The following is an 18101-nucleotide window of genomic DNA, read 5'->3' on the forward strand; positions in this document are numbered from 1 at the left end:
TTCAGGTAAACCTTTGTTCACTGCTAACTGAATATAATTCACTCCTATAATTCAGCAGATTTCTGTTTTCTACTCAAGCCTGCATTAGCATTGACTTGGACTGGAGGGCATTCAAACTGCTGTTCTTCTTTTAGCTATATTTCTCTGTAAACATCTAATTGTTTCAAAAGCAATGTATAGTGTGCAAAAACCTAAATTCAATGCAAATAAGTCTCTACAGCTCTAAAGTTAACAGGTGTTCTCATTAGTATAAGGAGACAAGGAACGATTCTTGAATGTTTTATAAACACTTATAATCATGGTGAAATACATTACTATAAGTATAAAGATACTTATAGAAATGTCTCTTTTTCCCATTGAGTAATCTCAGCAATTATTAATAGGAGGCATGTGTGAGTAAATGATATACCCACAGCAGTACCTGCTTTTGCCTTCAAGTAATGTAGCTGTAAAAAATTCTCTGCTACTGTTGAATAAATCTACAGTGTCAAGAAAACAAAATCTACACGCATTCAGTATTTAAAACAAACAAACATGTACATCCTTTAGACCGATTGTACTGAAAACATAGCACACATCATCCTTTGGCTGGTGCTTGGTACAGTGACTTATCATGTTGAGTTTCATTCGCATATATCATAATGTGTGATAACATGCATATAAAATTGGACAGCAGGACTATTAATCACAATGTCTTGTCCTGCTGGCAAAGCTAAACAAGATAGGGTTTCTCAGATAAACCACTGCCAATAAGTGTTTGTGTGTGTGTAATATATCGATATAGATTGCGAAGGCAATAGCAGGAAACTATTGCCCCCAGGAAAAAGTAGCTTGTAGAAGGCTATGTTATATTACCCTCTGCCTTAAATCCTCAAACATGGTGTACATTTTCTTTGCCTTCTGTTTGCCCATACAGTCAGCCAGTATTGTTAAATTGTGTACTGATTGTTATATCTCTTGCTGCTGCTTGTTGTCTCTCTATCTCCTTTCCTACTTCCCTTGCCTTTGTCTCCCTCTCCTTTCTTACTACCTAATGCTTACAGTTTTGAAACCATTATGCCTGGATAGTTGTCATCCCCATTTTCCTTGCTGGAATGATTGGCAGAATTCTAATATACCCCTTTCCCATTACATCATTTGTAGCTGAAGAAATGTTTCATCAGTTGCACTGCAGACACAGCACCAGCAACTCAGCTCAGTGGTTAGAATCAGGCTAAGGGAGGCAGGTACTGGAGCAGAGGCCCAGAAGGCTAGTCTGCCTAGGCTTCAGGTTGAGCCAAATGTGCTCAACCCTAAAACACACTAACCAGCTATTTCTGGAGCAACACTGGTGCTTGATATTGGGGCTTGATATTGGTGGTGATGGACAGGGGTGACTGCTGTTTGCAAGAGAGCAGTCAACGTCATGATGTCCAACATGTTTCTGAATGCATTGTACCTTACCATCTTCCCTGAGGGAAGAGGACAAGAGAGAGAGAAAACATATTATACTTGTCACTGGAAAAACACTATTTCAGTGGTCAAGTTATGATCAAGTCATTAAAAATAGTTTGACAATACTGACATCCAAGCTGGCCAGTAGTATTTTGCAGACAAAAACTACAGACTAGCCAGACATTGACTGAACAGAATTTCTGGAGTTAATCATTTGTACCCTATGGGTGTTAAATGCAGCACTAATTGTATAATAGTGCTCTGAGCTTGTAACACTGGGCATTATTTCTAATCCTCTATCAGTCACTTCTTCAACCAGAAGGGCAACAACATTTTTTTTAATAAAGACTATCATGGAAAACTGTTTTTGTGAGTTGTAAAATTGATGACCAGAAATAATTATAAGTTAAATAATAATGGTAAAAATCAGCTTTATTCAGCTTGAAATTCAATGGGCTGATTGTCTATCTCAGTTTCCAGCTGTGCTTTGCTAAACTCTAAGAGTGCAGTTATTTCAGATACAGATCCTGTTCTCAGCTCCCAGTCTGAGTAGCCAGGCTTGACACAAGCTCAGGGGGAGGAATCCCCTATACCTACAACAGTTCTCTGCATGTTTGTAGTTGTTTGAGACCGACTGTGAAAGCCTTCGCATCTGTGGTTATTTTTGTGATTCACATAGGGGACAGTAGCTGCCATATTCATGGAGCATAGAATCTTCCAACTCCAGATCATTTCTTCCCTACCTTTCTGCCTCTGAGGTCTGTTTCCCCTACAGGTGTTTCCCAAATGCCATCCATATGCCTTGGAATTGGAATCAGATACATTCCACTCCATCAGGGATCCTTCATAGTCCAGGAAGTAGGGAGATAATTTGCTCTGTAATGCATATAGAACACCTGTATATCTGGCTATCCTGAAACAACATAGCATATTTGACATGGGTTTAATCAGGCCACAGCTTTGTTATTAGATGCCTGGAACTAGCTGGCAGATAGAAGTGTACAATGCAGGTATGAGGGAGAGGGGGCTTTTACCAGCTTTTCCCTCTTTTCCCCTCCTGCAGATCCATTTTTGGAACCTTACCATCCATACCCCCTCATAGCAGGACTAAGGTGGTATGTAAGAATGGGGGATTGGCTCCCTTCCATAGCAATCATAGGAGTCCCCTCTAAATGAACTCCTCTTTAAATATCAGAGGGGTAGCTGTGTTAGTCTGGATCTGCAAAAGTGACAAGGAGTCCTGTGGCACCTTATAGACTAACAGATGTATTGGAGAATTGCACAAGGAGTAACAGTTAATTTGAGGGAAGGGTTTTAAATTGGACTACCGCGTCTACATGCGGCGAGTTAAATTGGGCGACCAGCCGTGATTATGCTAATCAAGCATGGGATATTTAAATCCCGTGCTTGATTTGCAACTTCGGTATGCTTCACTTGCCTCCCTAGTCCGAACTAGGGGGCAAATGTAGACATACCCTAAGGTGCCACAAGACTCCTCGTTGCTCCTCTTTAACTGTCCTTTCCCAAGCCATTTATCTAGGCTCTTTATACATTTCTTATGGTGTAGCTACACTGGACATCCATCCCACACTTGAATAATGAGTTGTGTGACATATAGCCTACAGCCCTTCCTGAATCTGCTGTGGGAAAGGTGAGCGTGGTTGGGTCCTGCTTCAGCCTGGTGTATGTGAAAAGGAGGCTTCAGCCACCCGCTTTTAAACCTTGCAATTCTAGTGGATGAGTCAGTGACCACACTGACTTTTTTGCAGCAGTTTCTATCTCCCTTTGCCCCTCTTCTTAGCCATACAGCACTGTTCCCTGCATTTGGCCAGCCAGCCAAATATCCCTCACTTAAAGGCGCACAGCAGTAAATCTCTCCTTGCTAATGTTTGTGTAATGCAGGAATAATTGATACAATTACTGTGGTGAGGGGCACATGAAGGAAAAAAGAATTAGACCCAGGGACTCATCTTTTCTTTTAAGCAATCCAAACTTTGAGTACAGAGGATTTTATTATGCTGAACCAGGGTATGTCTACACTACCACCCTAGTTCGAACTAGGGTGGTAATGTAGGCAACCGGAGTTGCAAATGAAGCCCGGGATTTGAATTTCCAAGGCTTCATTTGCATCTCACCGGGCGCCGCCATTTTTAAATGTCCGCTAGCGCGGCTACACGTGGCACGGACTAGGTAGTTCGGACTAGGCTTCCTATTCCGAACTACCGTTACTCCTCATTTCACGAGGAGTAATGGTAGTTCAGAATAGGAAGCCTAGTCCAAACTACCTAGTCCGTGCCGTGTGTAGCTGCGCTAGCGGACATTTAAAAATGGCAGCGCCCGGTGACATGCAAATGAAGCCCGGGAAATTCAAATCCCGTGCTTCATTTGCAACTCTGGTTGCCTACATTACCACCCTAGTTCGAACTAGGGTGGTAGTGTAGACATACCCCAAGTGTCTGTTGTAAGAACTCACAGGGCAAAATTGTGTGGGTATCAGACAGACATCTCAATTTCAATTAAGATAGTGTACTTCCTTGTAAGTTTGACGTCAAACCAGCAGTATTTTATATCCACTTGAGAACCACTGGTTTTGGTATCCCAAACATATTTTTTGCCATTAAATAACAAATTACTTTCTTTGACAGTTAGTTTTGATCTGATAACAGCACCGAGGTTTCCATCAAATTTACATGCAAATCAATTAGACCCAAACATATTGAAAACATATCCCATACATTTCAGGAGTAATATGGGCTCACAATTGTTAACACCGGGAAGCTATAAAATTATAGGAACTATTTGTTGACTCTTTTATTTAACAATGTTTGGGTTTAGTAACAATTTTTTGAAGAGTCAAAAGAATGAGGGTAATCGTAACATAAGGTTTAAAGTTGTTAGATATGTAGAACATTTGCTGTTGTTCAAAACAAATATTCCCAAAGAAAATATAAAACATTTTTTGACTTGCAAAGTTTTTACCGTCTATCATTTAAATTACTTAAATAAAGGGAGCTTTACTACTCCCAAAAGCTGAGAATATAACACCCTCTATGCATATTAGCTTGATCTTTTTGACAGACCAGAAAAGTGTTTGTGTGTGCCAATTAAAACAAAAATGGATCCCCAGTGGCTTGTTCCTCACACAACTTCTGAAGACTGCCATCATTGTTTCCTGGGGTAACCCTGGATAAGGCGGCTATCCAAAGTAAACAAACTTTTCAAAACTTTCATGACAGATGGGGGTTACAAATGCACTTTAATAAGAGAGTTGCCAAAGCAACTTTTTTGCAATCAGCTTATATTTACTTAACATCAAGCAGCATTGGGAACACAAGGCAAATACTTTCTCACAAACGTTTTAACAAGAAACATTTTTAGAGAGCTGATATAAGACTTTTTTCTTCAATTTGATATTTCACCCTAATTTTTATATTAACTTTGCTTGACATGTCAGAAAGACTGTAAAGCCAGATAGTAATTTGAGATAGACAATCTGACCGATAATGTAATTTCTGTGTTGATCACAAACACCTTTGAATCTGCTAAGTAATTTAACTATAATTACTCATGACAATGTTCACTTGATAGGTGATATCATAGCCTGGATATGTAATGCTAAATTAATAAAATGCAATAGAATACTGCTTTTTGTTTGTTTGTTTTTCACTTAGATTTGTTGCATATTTATCTGATTTGTGCTGTGAAGCACAAATAAGAATTTATATATTCTTCTTTTTACTTTTTACCCACTCAGTACAAGCGTAGCAAGAGACTGAATTATCAAAAAGAAAATAATGTAGGTCAATTTCTAGCAATCACTTTTGACATATTTTTAAAAATACCAATCTCTATTTCAGTTTAATTCAATTCAAACACAATTCATACCAAATGAATTAAACCACTAAGAAGTGCAAAATGTCTCCAAACTTTATTTTAATTAAATTCCACTTCTCCTCCCTGAGTGTGTGGATAATCCATGAATATCTTCTGTATTCTGTATCAAAATTATGTTGCACTGTAATGATAAATGTACAGAAAAGGGAAAGCACTAATTTCATAATTTTTTTTCTCTGAGTGAAATTCAGGCATTTGCAGCCCCAGATATGTGCTGATGAGGCTGGGGAACAGTGCATTTCTTTTTAATGACATGAGAAGGAAACCATACTCCCCAAATCTGTGCATGGATGGAATCCTCTACACAAGGATAGCTGTTCCCCCATCTGAAAAGTTGGGTGGTCAGCTACCTCCGTGGCATGATTTATTTCCCAAGTATGGTGACTGACTAAGCTTGGGGTGGAGAATAGAGTAGCCCTATGTGGCCCCCATGTTCAACCCTCCAATATGTCTCAGGAAAATAAAATGTCTGATGATTTATCTTTTCTGTGACTCTCTTTGTGGTGGGGATCAGGATGGTTAAAAATAGCTGAAAACATATACTTAGAAGCGTGGCTACAGTAGACTCGCATTTCCAGTGAGCAATGATTAGGAAGCATGTGCAATGGGTCAAGAGGACTGTTTCACTTGGAGTATGTCTATATTGCATTCCTCCTTTGAGAGAGGAATGCAAATGCAGACAAACAAAATTGCAAATGAAGAGCGGATTTGAATTTCCCATGGTTCATTTGCATAACCGAGGCCTTAAACGGGTTATTTTGAAAGAAGGGCTTTTTCTCAAAATAACCACGTCTAAACAGAGGTTTTTATCTCAAAATAGGATATTTCGAAAAAGCGTCTGGCCACGATTACGCAAATGAAGCATGGGAAATTCAAATCCGCCTTTCATTTGCAATTTTTTGTTTGTCTGCATTTACATTCCTCTCTCGAAGGAGGAATGCAACGTATTCATACCCAGAATTAGGGTTTCCTATCACTTGTCTGACACTTGTTTCCCATCACTTGTCTGACATTCTATGAAATACAGTGGGCGAATCTCTGCAAAAGGAACATTTCTGAATTTCCAGACAGGCAAGTGTCCATTAATTCACAATTTAAAATAATTTCTGTCCATTCAGAGGGTGTGTAGATACCAGACGACATCCAGTATACAAAACTATTACAGGACTAAAACCGCTGTAATGTAACTAACAAGTCATATTTCCATGCAGGCTGTCTTTATCCCAGCATTCAAGACATTCTAAGGGCATGTCTGCACTCGGAAATTATTTCAAAATAACTTATTTCAAAATAATAGCTCCAAAATAATAATTTTGAAATAGTGTGTCCATGGAAGCCTTAAAACTAGTCCGAGGCAGGATCAATCAGTGTGGCTGTGCTAACTCAACTTAGCATTCTAAGAAGCACTAGTGAGTAATTAGTTTGATTGAGTCTGGGGAGTAGTTATTTCGAAATAGCAGCAGTGAAGCATCCACACTATCACTATTTCAAAATAGTTATTTCAAAATAAGTGTTATTCCCCATGGAAAGCAGGGGTTATTATTTCAAAATAACCAGCCCCTTATTTTGAAATAATGGGCTTGGCAGTGAGGGCATTCCGCTTGTTATTTTGAAATAAGGGGAATTATTTCGAAATAACTCCCTAGTGTAGACCAGGGCTCAGGAGTAAACTGTGAAACGAGCCTATAGTTATGTCAGGGGTTCATTTTTTTGCCATCCCCATATATTAATAGTTTACTGGGTTATGAGGAATTGTTGGAGCCTCAGCTTGAAGTAATAGATATTCCATGTCCTGGCCTATGGTCTCTCTCTTGAAGAAAGGATTATTTTCTCCCCGTCCCATGCAGATACCCATACAGCATAGATGAGCTACTCAAATTTCAGCCGATAAGCCCTGTAACACTAAGTTCATGGTTCTTTGCTAATATTTCTTTTACAGAAACTTTCTGATGCATGTGCTTAGGGATATCTCCAGCCATGTTGTCTAGGGCAATGATCTCATATCTTGTGTATACTGTGGTTGGAAGGATGGTCTTGGGACTTAAGCACAAGACTGGCTCCTGGACTTGGGTTTTATTCCTGTCTATGAATTTGGGAAAGTCATTTAACTGTGCTGTGCCTCAGTTTCACAGTCTGTAAATTTGGGTTAATATTACCTGACTCTCAGGATGGCTATCAAGGTTAATTCATTTATGTTTGTAAAGTACTTTGAGATTTTCAGAATTGAAAGTACAGTATTAAGTACAAATGATCTTCCTTTAATGGGGGACTGCTTTGTATTGGACTGAGAGCTCCAAAGAAATGGCAATAGCTGCACATATGATTCACTAAATGACCACATTCCTGATGAGCTCTGGACTGCTCTTTCCAGCCTCTGCAGTTTCAGAGGAGAGTTTGTGCCATCTTTTGCTGCCACTTCTTCCCACTAGTCACCCCAGTGGACTTTTCACTTCACTGTTAGGTGCCAAGTTTTGCTCTGGTCTGCTTTGAAACAGGCCTTAAATATGTATCAGATGAGCAGGTTCACTTTCACATAAGTGCACTTATAAGTTTATTTGGATTTTTGTTCTTTCATATATATTTCTCTCAACTTCCCCGGAGCTTCCAAGACACTTTTATAGAGTGTATTTCATCAGCATCTTTAAAATTGCCTGCACCTTATTAAATGCGACTCTAACAAATGCAGAAAGCAAAGCAACCGGTGAATAGAAATGTGTATATTTCAATAGAAATACAGGTATTTTAAAGAATATCTTGGAGGTCATATAAAAATGCCCTTGTGGTTGTCTTGAACTAGTGCAGTGGTTACCAAACTAAGGTCCAGGCTAACAATGGCCTGTAGAAGCCAGATCATATAGGCTCCTTCCCCTGGATTTCAACTCCAAAATTGCACCAAAGATCGTTAAAAATATGCTCCCTGTAAGCCATGGATGCAGTTACCACAAGAACGTTACTCAATTATCAATGAAAGGGAAGTAAGTATATGGGATACTCCCTACAGCTGATATTCATGCTCTGATAAGGTTTGGGAAGCTCTGAAATGCATTCATATATGCTTTGTAATTTACAAGTCAGGTAAAGAAGGGGGCACTGCTGGAATACAGTGAATTAATTCTAGGGTGCATTTCTTAGTTTCACTGTAATGATTATTATAATTACATGTTTTTCTTGAGGTGTGTAAACACCTTTCTAGCAATGTTTCCTCTAATCTTGTCCATCTCTGTGCAAACTTTTCCCATTCATTTAAGGAATAAATTTTGTTATGTGTACCAAGGCATGTGTACCACTAGGAGAAACACAGCCCTGGCTCTAGGTGCTCTGCTAATCAGCTGGGCAGCACTGGAATCTCTCTTGAGCAGCTACACAAGTGCACAGTTTATAGGGAACACTGCTTTCTAGTTTAAAATCATTAGAACAGACTATATAGCCCCACAGTCAACAGGCTTACCACTCCTCATGTAACTTTACAGAACAACATCTAATAGCAATCCCTAAGCAGCCCATGACTAACATGTAGGAATGTTCCATACTTTGTTTTTTCTGCTGTGCTGACATCATGAAGTGTATGTCACCTATTACATCTTTACATTGGGATGATCCTCCCTTAACCAGGTACACTGGCTTTATAGCTAGTCTATTGTGTGGTGAAATGCAAAATAGCCACACAATGCAAGAGGATCTTGTACTTTAAATGACATCTCAAAGGTGACATCTCAGTCAATGCCAGAGAGACAACCCAGGAGTCCTGATTCCCAGTCATTTGCTCTAATCAATGGATGCCACTCCTGCCCAAAATAACATCATGCTCTGCAAGTTATTTCTTTCTTTTAGGTATCTGTTATTGACAATACCAGCAATTTGTTTAAGGTATGTCAACACTTACTTGCCAGAATGCATCCCTTGAAAACAGGATATGCAGAGTGAAAGGATTTCATGACATTTTTAAATAAGTGGAGTAATAGGCAAACTGGAGACTGGCAGCTCAAGCTAGAGCGCTTCATACTTTTGCAGAGGTGTCTTTCATTTTTCCCTGTCCCTATGTTTATTTTAGCTATGCCTGATACAGAGATAGTATGTTAGAATGTGTTAATATCGAACCATTTACACTTGTTAGCTATACAGCATTTAGGGCAATGATCATAAATTGTTCAATCACAAGGTGCAGTCAAAGCTAGCATTTTTTACTGATGTCTTTTCTCGAGGGTGCTGGAAATTTGATTGTTCAAAGTGCAAGTATGGTTTAGCAATCCTTTCCAAGAATCATTTATCAGAAATCATAAGGATGTAATATATAAAAGTGGGATAGGAAACCTTCACATTAAATGGGATTTACCAGCCAAAGCCTTTGGAACTGCTTTCCTGTGAATGATTGGAATGGAGCAGAACAAAGTCAATTACTGACTGTAATTAAGAAGTGGATGCATTTAAACTGTAGAGAGCAGTAGCAGTCTTCTTGAAATTGCCTACTTACTCTGAAGATTAGTATGAAGAAAGAGAGAAAAGGACTTGAACTATATCTTACTGAGAGTATATTTTGAATGAATTCTCTTCCTGCAATTCTGTGATCTATTTTACTGATTTATTCATAAATCACCCATTTATATATGATTATTACAATAACACATTCAGACACAGAAACTTTCAAAATATATATTTGCTTTAGTCTTGTTAGCAATGAAGTATCTCTTTTGCATATCATACGGTACAATGTTTATCCAATGCTAAAATACTTGTATTTCAATAAAGCCTGGATTTACTGAACAGAAGACTGAACTGTGTTCTGTCCTTCTCAAGCCTTGAAAATACAGTAAATCTAATTATGTGTGTTGCTCTTACTTTGAAAATGTTATTCCTTTTTATAATTTTAATAATGGTTTGTTTATACTGGAAGAGATGTATTAGATTGGATTGTCCTCTCTGTTTGGTCTAGTTCATTTCTGCATGTGTATGTTAATAAATTGTGATGTCATGTCATTTATAACCCAAAAACTTTCCGTGTAACCCAGGAAAAGAATCAGAGATCCAATTACCTTCAGTTGGATTTTGAATTGTGCCGTTACTTAAAAAAGAGGTGGAGTTTACTTTTTTGGTTCACAAGAGGGATAACAACACTGCACCTTGGAAATCAAGTATCTACATGATAGTGATTATGCTAGGGCTTAACATAATCAGTTATGGAACGATGGGTTCCTTTATGCAAGGGGTTCTGAGTTTTCCTCAGTCTTTCTGAAGGTTTGTCATCTCCTTCCTGCTCACAATAGAATGGGAAGTAGGTCCACTCCTGCTGCCCAAGATTTTCATGAATCTGCTGGACTCTGGAGATCTACATCTGCAAAGAAGCTCCACATTCTCTAGCTTCCTGACAGGATGATTTCATTGCTCCTGTGCTTCCAGGAGTGTACTTAGCTCCTGCTGAGCCTGGAACCAACTCTTAGGGTATGTCTAAACTGCAGACTTTTTTTTCTAAAAAACTGCTATTTTTCTGAAAAAACTCCAATTACATCCACACTGCAATCACGTTCTTTCGGAAAAAAATCGAAACAACAGAGGTTTTTTTCCAACATTGGTAAACCTCTTTCTATGAGGAAGAAGCCTTTTTCTGAAAGATTTTTTTTGGAAAAAGGGGTGTGAGGACAGGGAAGAGGGAGTTCGTTTGGAAGAAGAGGAAAGAGGAAAAAGCACAGGTGCTCACTCGCATGTACATGGTTCTCTGCATCTTCCTTGCACTGTTCCTCTGTGTGAAGACATGGGCATCCTCTGTTTCTCCAAATATAAATAATTACTATAACATTTCAGAAAAAGTTCAGAATGAGAGAAAAAAACTGTGCATGTTTATGCCAAATTCAGTGTGGATTCTATCTTTCGAAAAAACAGATTGCTTTTGTATGCACTTTGGCATTGTGGACGCTCTCTTTCAGAACAAGTTTTTCTGGAAGATTTCTTCCAGAAAAGCTTCTTACGAAAGAAGCCTGCAGTCTAGACATAGCCTTAAAGGGGTTTTCTAAAAACAGAGTCACAGAAGAGTTAATAAAGACGTAAGCAACATTACCTTGTTGCTACCTTTTCTAGTATCATGGCAGTGGGACAAAGAGATGGAGAAATTATGTGGGCTGATATCATTGGGACTCATGTAGTCATAAGGTCTGTACTTATGGATATCACTCCAACATTAAGCACTCGAAGGCTATGTCTAGACTGCAAGCCTCTTTTGAAAGAGGCTCTTTCGAAAGATACTTTCGAAAGAGCCTCTTTCGAAAGAGAGCGTCTAGACTGCATGCGGAACTTTCGAAAGAGCAAGTTGCTTTTTCGAAAGAAAGCACCCAGTGAGTCTGGATGCTCTCTTTCGAAGAAGCCCTATTTACATTCAAGAACGCCTTCTTTCAAAAGAAGCACTTTCGAAAGAAGGCGTTCTTCCTCGTGAAATGAGGTTTACCGCCGTCGAAAGAAAAGCCGCGTTCTTTCGATTTAATTTCGAAAGAACGTGGCTGCAGTCTAGACACAGGTGAAGTTTTTTCGGAAAAAGGCTACTTTTCCCGAAAAAACCCCTGAGTCTGGACACAGCCCAAGTGTGGTCAGATTAATAGCATAACAGGTTAGGTGGTAATGACACTTGCCTGTTGCACCTTGATTAGACAGTAATACCACACAGTGTCCGTTTAAGTGAAAATCCAAGTCCAAATGTTGCTAACCTTACAATATTTTTATTCACTCCTTACTTGCAAAAGGCATGAGTAAAAGCCTCAGAATTTGGTTCCTCCAGTAACAATGTTTGGAGCATGTGTGAATGAATGGCCAAATGTATAGCTCACCTGCATGTATCTGGTTCTCAGCATCTTCCTTGTGCTGTCCCTCTGTGTGATGACATGGCCGTTCTCTGATTCTCCAAATATAAATAATTACTATAACACTTCAGAAAAAATTCAGACTGAGAGAAAAAAAGTGTGCATATTTACACCAAATATTGCCAGCTACATTAGATAGTGGAGCTGCATGTCAGGGGAATTAATATTCTTTTGATAAATATTCCCAGTGTGGGGGTCAGAAATGTAAATTGACTTGTATTCAAATAAACTATTTTTCTTGGTAAATGGGCTCCTAATTACTTTGCTATAGATATCTATGTGTTTTTTAAAAAGAAATAACACCCATGTTAATTTGACTGAAGTGTTCAGAAAGAGGCATGCTAGCAGAGTTGAAACAGCAACTGAAAATGACAGGAAATTCACAATTAATTCTAACACATGCATGTACATTTTTTTCTAGAATGCTTTGACTTAAATTTGAACCGTCTGTCTTAACTCTGAATTCCCTGGCTTTTCTTAGCTTGTGTCATATTCACATTGTTTTGGTACTCTTTGTATTTAATATTTATATTACCGAGACAATAAGTCATTTGTTGTGACACAGACTAACAGTTTTCAGAAAGAGGTTCAAAACTGCTTGGTAACTCCCAGTTCTCTAAGAGATAATTACTGACACAAAAAGAAAACATTTAGTGTGTGAGAGAGTATATATTAATAAAATTAAAATAAAATGATCTATTTTGGGTGGTTCTCTTACCTGTCATTTCTTCCACCCTTCCCCCAACCAGATCACAACGGCATCAGGAAATGAGTTCCTGCTTCAGTCAGATATTGACTTCATCATATTGGATTGGTTCCACGCTATCAAAAATGCAATTGACAGATTGGTATGTATTTGTTTTGGCTGTTACCTTTATTAATTAAGATGTAGTAATTTAAACTTCATTTGCTTAGGCATCTATACCGGTTTTAGACAGGAGAAAGCTAGCTAGCTTGTGAAACATTCCTTTATTTGAAGTATATATAAATATATATGCATATCTTGTAAAAAAAAGGCAGATAAGCAAGTTTGTAGAGCTAAAAAGTCATTTTATTCCCATCTTTAAAACAGAATGCTGCATTTATTTCTCTGAAATAACAAGGGCATTGGTTTACTGTGGGTTGTAAAAAGCACACAAGAGCTTAATAACTAATGAATTTTTACATTTTTTGTTTATGTGACCTACAGTATATAATCTTCAATAGAACTATTAATACATTTGAGCCTTTTATGCATTTTCATATTACTTATTCACAAGAATAGCACTATCAAATAATATTCCTTTGTAACTGATTGCTCTTATTCTCCCAGGAAGGCATGGGTTTTTCTTCTAGAAATAAGCAGGGCTGTATTTTATGAAAACCATTTTTAATTACCGAACCCAATTCATCCATATTTTTTTTCTTTTTCCAATGCTAAGTACAAATTCCGAATCCTTTTTTTCTCACTATGTCTGATTCAATAACAGATATTTTTTACAAATTTCTACAAAAATATACTGAATTTTCCAGGGAATTTTGCTGAAATTGAGTGGATACCACCTGAAACTGTGGTCTATGTGACATGTCAGAAAGGATTAATTTGTACATGGCCACAGCTTCTTTAAAGGGTTATAGGCAATGTAATATATGCAAGCTATAATCAGCCAAAGGGAGTTCGATATGAGAATTTTTGTATGTTGAATTTCATTGGTCAAATGTACTATTACTTGATATCCTACTGGAGAGTTCTGGGTGGAGTTTCTATAGAAACTCCTTCTTGCTTATGTTATTCTGTCATGCTCCTTTCAATTCAGTTTCCGTTCTTTTAATATGCCTCTAAAGGAAAAATCCCGGCTTTAAGGGCCTGAGCCTCTTTGGAAGGGAGCACAAAGAAACAAACCAGTAGCAGCTGGGCACATAAGGGCAGATGCTCAGCTGATGTAAATTATCATCATCAGTGAAAATATGACAGTTTATACCAGTTGAGTGTCTGCCCCCATGTTATCTATGCAAATCAGTGACATATGCATGTTGTCAAGTCACTGTGGACTGCTGATTATACACAGATGCAGCAACTATAACTATCTTCTTCTTGGTGTATGTGCAATGTGCCTTAACTGGCACACAGGCCCTCCAATATGGGGATGGGGGGGGGGAAGGGATAGTTGATGCAACAGTGGCTGGAGCTCCAAGCCCTTAAAATCGCCGCTGGAGCACTGAGCCATGCACTCCATGTGGCTCTGAAGACTTTGAGGGGTGGAGGAGAGAACTGTGCTCCAGGTGATGCTGAGAGCTGGAGGGAAAAGGGGCAGTGTAATCCAGGCATCATGGAGGGCTGGCTGTCCCCAGCCCCGGTCATTCCGTCTGAGGCCCTGTCCCTTCTGGAAACACACAGATGCCCCCCACCACCTTGCCCTGAGGCCAGTGGAAGCTGTGGGTACCCCTGCTGGCACATGACCATGATTCATCACTGAATTTGCTCTGCTGGTTGGATCATTAGCTTCCTCAGCTCAGGCCAGGTACTGACAGGAATAGCACCATGATTTCTGATCCATGCATTCCTCTTCCCCTAGATGCAATGTGTACTTTTATTTAAAAATGTATCTGAGCTTGCATTTTGCACTCCCTTGGGGAATGTTAAGTATCGTCATCTTCAATAGCACTACCCCTCTTGTATGAAACCAGTCCCATTCTGGTTGCCTTCCATATGGGTGAAGAAGTGCAAGAGGGGAGATCACTGAGTCCTCTCCTTCTCTCCACCTCCAGAATGCTTTCAAACAGAAACCTTAGTGGTATCTGAACCTCAACAATTATTTGTAATTTTCTAAGAGGAAGGCAGAGTGTTTTAAACATACTTCCTCTGTACAATAATTCAAAAACACCCTTTGGACACACATACAATGGGGAAGTCATTTCAGTCACCAACATAAAAAAATTAGGCTTTTTGTTTTCCAATTTAGCATCTGAAATTTATTTGAGAAATTAAAACCAACTGTAAGGGTTATAAAACAGCAGTCTTATGGTGAACAGGTTTTGTATTACACTTTCCTTAACTTAAATATTCATTATATCATCTGGTATAAATGTCTATGCATTTCTGATTCTATGAGTGTTCTGTAATTTTGTACTTAATTGTACCATATAATAACTGTATATTTTGAAAAATCATTATTTCCAGCCAAAAGAGCAGAGTTGTGCACCAAGAAATCTGGAGTTCAAACTTCAAAGATCCTCTAGCAGTGAATTACTGAACAGCTTAAGTACTGAGTCCAAAGAACCAAAGTCTGAACACAGAAGATCTTTAAGTAAGTTTTTAAATTAAATAACTGTTTATATAAGGTAATTTTGATTATATGAAAAATTTAATAAAAATAGGAACTTAATACTTGGGCTTATTTTTGCCCTTGTTAGGTAAATAATTTACATCTAAGCAAAGGACAATTTTTATCTGTGGGTATCTGAGTTGGGGAGACATTGTCTTTTAATCTAACTAAATTCCACAAGCAAAGACATGAGTCCAAAGTGTTTATTTTAAAAGTAAGACACATGGATCATATGCTAACATTCAGTCACAATGGTTTTATTTCTATTTCAGTAAAATAACTAATTTTGATAATTTTGTCTGATGTTTGTTCACTTGAGTTGTGTACAGAAAAATGGCAGATCCTTTGCATCAGACAACCAGAAACTAAGTTTCAGAAATCTAAAGTTTTATTTAATTTGCGTAGGGTGATTCTAAAGGAAAATTCTCTGCAACAAGTAATGATTTATTCCACCCCCGATAAACTTTCTTTTTAAAATTGCATTGAGATGTTAAGAATTTTGTAAAGACTAAAGGCACAGCTTTTTCATGGCTTCCTGATACCATACACACCCTCAGGTTTAGTATTGCTTCCCTTTTTTTATATATGAGATGGACATACAGATTCTGGAATAAACTCAGATTTCCATATACCTTGAAATATGCACACAATGGTAGATCTCTACAGGAATCTGCCTGTACACAGCTCTTTACAGGATTACCATATTAAAACCCAAAGTTATACAAGACTTAGAAGTAGCACAGCAAGATGGATGGATGATTCATTCTCCTTAGTAAATGGGCGCTAACATAGGTAACGATTATAAGAATGGCACATGTATATACAAAATTAAATTCAGTTAACTCCCTCCTTTTGAAACCTTAGCCATATTTGGTTTCTGTAGCTTGTCCAGTTGAATAGATTTTTTTTTTTTGTTAATAGACTGTAAAGCAGCTTTGTTTGTAGCATGTAAAAATGTGTGTATAAATCCTTGTGTTTTAAATTATATTTTCTGCTATAAGTTTTTTTTTAAACAGGCTCAACAAGCAGTGAAAAACCCTACGGGCCTGATCCTATTTTAGCTAAAATTTATGGCAAAGTGCCTTGCAACTGCCTCACTATTTGCTGACCTTTTTTGTTTTCATGGTATCACAATTCTTATATTTCACTCAACAATGATTTAGGAGACAGAACAGAAGAACGTGATCACCGTCACTGACATAAACTTAGTCCACATTTCTTTTCTAACCTTAGAGAATTGTTAGTGGCCTCTTTCTTGTTAAAAGCTATTTAAACGGTTTTCAAAATTAAAAATATATGTTGTGAAACCTCTCTTTAAATACAGTAGACAAGATTGCTTGAAATATGTATCTGGAATTTTTTTTTTTTTGTCCCATGACATTAAGTAATTATGTAGAATTAGAAAAATCATAGTATTCACTTACTTATTAGTAGTCTAAGCACAAACTGTATTGTCAGTTTTCTGCCTTTGGCTTTCTGTGCCCTTAATGTTCACACAAGTATCGTCGCCAGAATTATCGGCAGCTAGAGCCAAAATTGCTTTAAAAAGGCATGAGAACTGGTAATGACACATTGTTAGCAGTTAACAGGTGGTCGTTTCATTGTCCAGTTTGACTGCAGAGCACAGAGAAGATATGTGCAATATCTGCATTAGGCACATTTATAAAGTTATTACAAAGTTTAAACAGTTATCATCTTTGTGTTACTTCCATTTTATTGATGATTGCCAGCAAAGTCAAATTAAAAAAAAATTAAGTATGTTTATTTCTCAGCCTGACAAAAACCAAAAAATTAAAAGCTTAGGCAAACTCTTCGTAGGGAATAAAGGCAATTGGTATGAATTAAAATGCCACTGACATCTCCTGCAAAACTTTAATTACTATAAAGAGACAATTCATATTTTTCTTTACATTTTAAATGAAATGCTGGTAAAAAAAAAGTGTCAAAGGTCTGGAACTAGATGTTGAAAGTTCCTGTGTATTGACTGAGCAAGTACCGGGGGATGGAGGGGGAACGACGATTATCCCAGGTTTCAGCTCAAATTGTCCCAAACAGTACGTGCCTTAGGGTATGTCTACACTACAGCGCTATTTCGAATTAACTTAATTTGAAATAGTTAATTCAAAATAAGCTATTTAGAAATAATGCATCTATACACAAAAACTATTTCAAAATAGTGTTTTGCTATTTCGAAATAGCATGTCCACACTGAGTGGACCCTGAAATAAAGTTAAGGCTGGCTGGAACCAATGCCGGCAGGGCATCAGGTTAGGACTTAGTGTGTGGGGCTGCTGCCTGAGGCTAACTGAGCTTCATGCTTAAAGGGACCCTAATCCCACCCCGGACAGACAGTTCTCAGGGTTCCCTGATTGCTTGTCTACCTTGATGAGGGACAGCAAAGCAGTCCTATCTTGGAGTGCCCTGAGTGCCCAAACTTGGGACATCACAACACTCAGCCACATGGAGCCAGAGCTGCCCCTGGGCATACTGGTGCGTCTCATGGATCGCCGCCATCAGCCCGGCTGCACTTGCTGCAGGCTGCCATCCGGGGGGTCCATTGGGCAGCTCTCAGGATCCAGGAGGCCCTGAGGGAAAGCGTCCACGCAGAGGAGCCCTCAGAACCTCC

At 38.3% G+C, this 18101-nt stretch overlaps 1 protein-coding gene across 4 annotated transcripts in view; it reads left to right on the plus strand.

The window, feature by feature from the left end:
* ARHGAP15 (Rho GTPase activating protein 15) overlaps positions 1-18101 on the plus strand; it is a 497535-nt gene that overhangs the window by 238017 nt on the left and 241417 nt on the right. For all 4 annotated transcript variants that reach the window (XM_075933317.2, XM_075933318.2, XM_025191035.3 and 1 more), the window contains 2 exons: positions 12920-13018; positions 15331-15457. In XM_075933317.2, coding sequence (XP_075789432.1) covers positions 12920-13018; positions 15331-15457 — 226 coding nt within the window. The remainder of the gene's footprint in view (positions 1-12919; positions 13019-15330; positions 15458-18101) is intronic.

This window comes from Pelodiscus sinensis, chromosome 7 (genome assembly GCF_052426305.1).
Source record: "Pelodiscus sinensis isolate ZL-2025 chromosome 7, ASM5242630v1, whole genome shotgun sequence".
In the NCBI taxonomy this organism is placed as follows: Eukaryota; Metazoa; Chordata; order Testudines; family Trionychidae; genus Pelodiscus; species Pelodiscus sinensis.